Genomic DNA, 6,000 nt, shown 5'->3' on the forward strand with positions numbered 1-6,000 from the left:
CCTGGCTAACAGCTACAATGTGTCGCCTATCTGTCAGGTTAGCCATGCCTCTAATAACACATAACCCTTATACTTCATTAAATCAGGACATATGAGTTGTAGAAAAAATAAATTCAGAAGGTCAAGCTCAGTCTTCAGATATCACCCCAGGCTACACTTTGTTTAGGATGAAAATAACCATTACTGCAAACACTAGAGATCTTTACTTGTTGTTCTTAGCTTTAAATGACCAAGAACCAGGGTTAAGGATTAATGAGATTATATAAAACCAGATAACAAAAAGTGCAGGTTTTTTACACCAGGGGCTAACTCCAATCAAATCAAGTGCACATTAAAGTCTACTTTTTTCCATTTTTGCCTTATGTCATTGTCATAGTTTCTTTTATTTTACTTATGTGTCACTCAAATTAAAAACATTGGACTTACTGAAAACATGAAAACACTTCATTTGGCTATCAACCGTAATTAATTCACTGTCATTTATTTCCTTTTCCACCTATAGTTCCCATGGTGTACTACATTCAATATAAAGTCACCCATAAGTTTTGGCTGCCTTTACTGACTGTTTGAAATTAAAGTTAAGATGCAGATCGGAGCTGATAGAAATTGGTATTGCAAAATATCATAATGCGAAAATTAACCTAACACCAGACCACTTTTTTAATCTAATTCATATTTGTAACCAACTTTTCACTGGAGTTTCACTTTCAGAGTGATTTCCAGGTGAAAATTCAGAAACTAGAAAAAAGGGAAAATGAAGAGACCACATACTTATGTCTCTGCTGTTGTTATAACATCACATAAAACACATTATTATCAAACAAACTACTATGTTTGAATCAGTCATTTGTCAGCAGATATCAAAGATATCAGATATCAAAATATCTGCTGATACTGCTATTTGTCTTTTTTTAACTATATCTGCCAATCAGGCCGATAATAGCATGCAGCCCTATCGATTTTGGCAAAAATCCAATATTGTGCATCCCTACCTGATTTAATACAGTCTGGTTTCTTTTGGTTTGAAATTTCACCGCTTAGTGCCTGTAGCAGATAGTGTTGGTCTTTGTGGATTGGTTGCTATTTGTAATGAGGCTTCTTTGCATATAGGGGAGCAATTTGGTGCAGAATTTTGAAATGTTCCCTCATTTACATGCATTTTAAGGGGACAAAGAGCTGTTAGTGACTGAGCAGTTTGTGTGCAGTTGGCATGGATTTCCCCTTTGCACATGCTCTGTGGATCAGATGCTATCTGTTTTGCCTTTTGCACAGCTAAAAATGTGCATAAAGCCACATTATTCTATAGTGGACCTGCCCCTGTATGCATGTTATCAGGCTACAGGTGACATGAATGCTGTCACAGATACACCGGGAGAAGATACAGGTGGCTGGTAAGTGAGTGTATTACTGTTGCATCAAAAGCACCTTGTTATGGTGCCCATAATATGTGATCCATTAATGGCAAGGACATGCCAATAGTTTATTTTAACAGCTGCAGTGTGTGACAGTCTCAGCAGCTTAACATGGTGAGTTTAGAAATTGCACTCATGTAACTCAAATATGTTGTTAAAGTACTAAAAGAAGAAAATGTCCATTTGAGTGAAGCTTCTAGTAATCGCTGAGTTTTTGTCCCTGTAAAATCAATGACACTATTCATCAAATGTCCAATATCACACAACAGAGAGGACAGTAAGTTTAATCCAATACAATGATTTGATGTATGAACTTGAAAACATGATCCTATGTCAACTTATCTGTTGAAGGCAATACTGAAGATCAGAGAAGAATATGTAGCTTAACCTCTCATGTTGCTCAGAAGCAGCTAATCTCAGTCACAATGTCGGGTCATGCGATGCAAAAACCTAACACACAGTCCCCATATACTCACAGCTTTAACTGTGACCCTTTAAGACCAAAGCACCATACCTAACACAGCTATATAACAGGAGACTGCTGGCTGAAGACCTTTGATTCAGTCATATAAGACCTCAGCTCCAGTCACTGAGGTTCAGCCTGGGTCAAACACAACCTAGTTAACTTGTCAGAAAGCTGACTATAAAAAATATTCTAATTAAAAAAAGATTTGCTTTATTAGCCTATAGGGGGCAGACTTAAGATAAGCTTAAGGTGACACGTCATGCTCCTTTCTCCTTTTTCAACACAGCCTCTGGTGTAAATGAAACATCTGTGCTGTGCTTAAGTCAAATTACACATCATGGTGCCATCTAAAAAAATTCAAGAACAGACTAGAAACAAAGTCACTGCAATCTATCAGTCTGAAAAGGGTGACAACGCCATTAAAAGCTTTGAAACTCTATGGGGCTTTTCCACTACGGCTTTTGGCCACACTGAGCCAAACCAAGCCGTGCTGATTTGCTTTCCCATCACCAGTTTGGCCGCACCGCGTTCAAATGGCCCCGCCTCCAAGCGTGCCGGGGTGATATTGAAGCACTTTGCAGAGAGCGATTTACTGCACCTTCTGCTACTGATTCTCCCCCTCCATGATAAATTTTCACTCCACAGGGAGACACATTTCTATCCCTGCCTCTGCTCCAGCTGTATATGACTCTGTTACAGCGTGATCTAATGTCAGCATTCACTTAAACATTTATCACACAAGACCAAAATTCGAGATTTTTGTGCATTTTACGTCCGATAGTTGTGCATGGCTTCTCACACTGATGAGTGAGATCAGGAAGGACCAGTTGCAGATCCAGGATTACAAATTTTTCTGCACCTACTATTAACAAAAGTTTGACCCTTTCCCCTTCTGATAGACAAATAAATTCTATACTTTATAAAAAATAAAATGCTGGGCTACCAAAATGACTTCAAGAGCGCATGGACAACTCATCCAGGAGGTCACAAAACAACCCAGAACAATATATAAAGACCTGTAGGCCTCACTTGACTCAGTAAAGATCAGAATTAGGCAAAAATGGAATCCACGGGAGAGTTCCAAGGCCAACACCACTAGTGACTAAGCAGAACACAAAGGCTTGTCTCATATTTGCCAGAAAAAGAAAAAAAAACATCTTGATGAACCCTAAGACTTTTGGGCAAATAATCTGCGGACTGACAGAAGTTATACTTTCTGGGAGTTGATCATCCCATTATATCTGGCATAAAACCATCAGAAAATCCTACCAACCGTCAAACATGGTGGTGGTAGTGTGATGGTCTGGTGCTGCTCTGCTGCCTCACAACCTGGAACTTGTAGCAATGAGCACAGACTCAGAGCAGACTGTCAGATTTCATTTTTTCAGCAGACAACAAACAGAGGACTGGGTTGGCTGATTTCATATTTTGCGGATCAATATAGACCTAGCACACCCAAGTAAGTGCAAAAACACTGATAGGTGTTTTTTTCCTGATAAGTTTTCTTTAAGCCAGCGGGATGAAAGGCATTCTCAAATAGTTAAGCTTTAAAAAACATTAGCGGTGAAACATTAGCCTAACCGTCCGATCCCTGGTGTCAAAAGAGAGACTTGTTTTGACTTTCCAAGGTAAGTTTAACCTAATTTTTTTTAATTCCAATGTGCAGGTTTTATTAAAAACACATGCATGCCGCCGTAATACAGAGAATAAAAATGTAAACCTGATATTGCCTGCCAATGTATAAAAATGATAATGCCTTTAAGTAAGCCTATAAATGCTGGACTGATGTAATGAAAAGCAGACATCTGAAGGCCAATAATGATACTAGTGTTAGAGGGAAATAAATCATTAAATACTTTTATTGCAGCTGTGCCCCATGGAAGATAAAGAGGTTTATGTGGACTACACAACAATTAGAATTCAATATTATTATGCAAATACACTGAGAATGCAACACAATGTCATCAGCATAATATTGTTGCTGGCAGATAATAGCTACAATGTTGCAATGTCATTTAGCAGATGCTTTTATCCAAAGTGACATACATTTGAGAGCAAGAACACCACAAACAAAGATCTAGACAAGAAGAAACAACATCAGTAAGTAATAATAATAGTTTAAAATGTAATAGTAAATGTAACAGTAATAGCTTACAATGTTTGTATGTTAGCACTTGCATAGTCGTCAACAGATCAAAACATGGTCTTTTGGGTAGCATTTCTCTATGTAGGGATCACTACTTGACCCCTGTGCCCCTGTGATCTGTGCCACTCAACAGTCCTGTCTCTGAGCTCATCAGGCAGTTCCTTTGACCGCATGACTTGGTTTTTATTCTGATATGTGTTGTTAGCTATGACGCCTTCTAAAGAGAGGTGTGTGCCTTTCAAAATCATGTCAAATCAATTTAATTTACCACAGGTGGACTCCAATCAAGGTATAAAAAAAAAAAAAAAAAAAAACAATTCCAGCATAATGAGTTAAAATAACAGTGTTGTTGCAAATGGACTGAATACTGGTGATATTTCAGGTTTTTCAATTTTTGATTTAAAATGCAAAAATGTCTAAACTTCTATTTTCACTTTGTCATGATGGGGTACTGAATAAGGGATTTTGTAGCATCAGGCTGTAACATAACAAAACTGAAAAAGTAAAGGGGGTCTGAGTACTTTCTGAATGTACTGTATACCAATATAACTGTGATATCTATGAAATACTGTTGGCCAACTGAAAACAAAAAATGCATATTTTAACTTTTAACTTGTTAAGCTACATTTGAACTGTCAGAGACACTTCCTCTTTAAATTTGTCGTAAATTATGCATCAACAACACTTTTCCTTCGACTTTAGGACAGTTATTCGGTTAATTAACTGTTTCCCCGTGAAAAACCGTTACCCAAAGTCCGGGTTACCTTCCGAGCTCTTTCCCAGGGATGATGGTGAAGTGGTCGGTGAAAGGTTCGTTCTTGATGGCAGTTTTAATTTCGGACAACAAACCGCTGACTCCGCGGCTCTGGTTCGGTTCTGGAGCGGTGTTGTGCTGGCAGCGAGTCCGGCTTCTCGAGTCCCCGGCGCGGGGGCATTCGGGGATCATGGCGACGTTTGATTGGAGCGGTTAGTTTGCAAAATAAAACTTTAACAAAAAAAAAGTTGCAGGCTGCTTTTAGAACTCACAGCTGACTACACGCAGAGAAAGAACTCCAGAAGGCATTAGTGTGGCAAAAAGGAATCACTGTTTAGTGGCATACGATTCAAATACATCCGCATGCTTAAATATGTTGAGAAATAGCGCGGCTGACAAACTCATTTTGATGAAGTTACTCATTCGCGCTTGACTCCTCATGTACCAACGGTCCTCACTCTGCTCCTCACTGACAAACCGAGCTGGTGGTGCTGTGCCTTCAGTAACCATGGGAGACTGCGTTGATTGACAGGCCACCCGACCAATGAGAATGAATGAAGCAAAAACAAAGCTTAACGGCACTGCCCTCTCGTGCATTCATTTGGTAAAAAGATGTTCAAGTGTTTTTTGAACGAAATTTTTCTCAAAGAAATGAAACATTGAAATAATTTAATAATAAAACGTTTAATTGATGCAGCATTGGTTTTTAAAAATAGATAATGTAAATAAGTTAGTAAATAAGTAAGAAAACTTTATCTATAGCACGTTGAAAACAGCTTTCAGCTGAACAAAGTGCTTCCTACTTAAAGCATTATAGGAAACAACCAAAACACAATACAGGAGATCATAGACAAGACACAATAACATGTTATAGAGTACACATTCACTGAGAGGAAGATGTAGCTCAGATTGGAGAAGTTTTTAAGCAGTATCAAAAGCCAAAGAAAACAGGTGAGTTTTGAGCTGGGCCTTGAATGAATGTAGAGTGTTTGCACCTCTAACTTGAGGAGGCAGATTGTGCTGCAGATGTGGACCTGCCACTGAAAAAGTAAGGTCACTTCTAGTTTGCGTTTGACTCTATACATGAATATATAAATAGACATTATTTTCAGAAAGTTTTCAACTTAGAAGTTGTAATTCTTTAAAAATAATTACTTTTTTCTTACATCTTTCTTTCTTTCTTTCTTTCTACAATGTTCATTTTGTGTACAAGTAACTTCGT

At 38.2% G+C, this 6,000-nt stretch overlaps 1 protein-coding gene across 1 annotated transcript in view; it reads right to left on the reverse strand.

The window, feature by feature from the left end:
* Positions 1–5,228, reverse strand: part of stk17a (serine/threonine kinase 17a) — a 45,035-nt gene extending 39,807 nt beyond the window's left edge. The window contains exon 1 of the mRNA XM_041814156.1: positions 4,789–5,228. Coding sequence (XP_041670090.1) covers positions 4,789–4,970 — 182 coding nt within the window. The 5' untranslated portion in view covers positions 4,971–5,228. The remainder of the gene's footprint in view (positions 1–4,788) is intronic.
* Positions 5,229–6,000: the final 772 nt, after the last annotated feature.

Source organism: Cheilinus undulatus, linkage group 19 (genome assembly GCF_018320785.1).
Source record: "Cheilinus undulatus linkage group 19, ASM1832078v1, whole genome shotgun sequence".
Taxonomy (NCBI): Eukaryota; Metazoa; Chordata; class Actinopteri; order Labriformes; family Labridae; genus Cheilinus; species Cheilinus undulatus.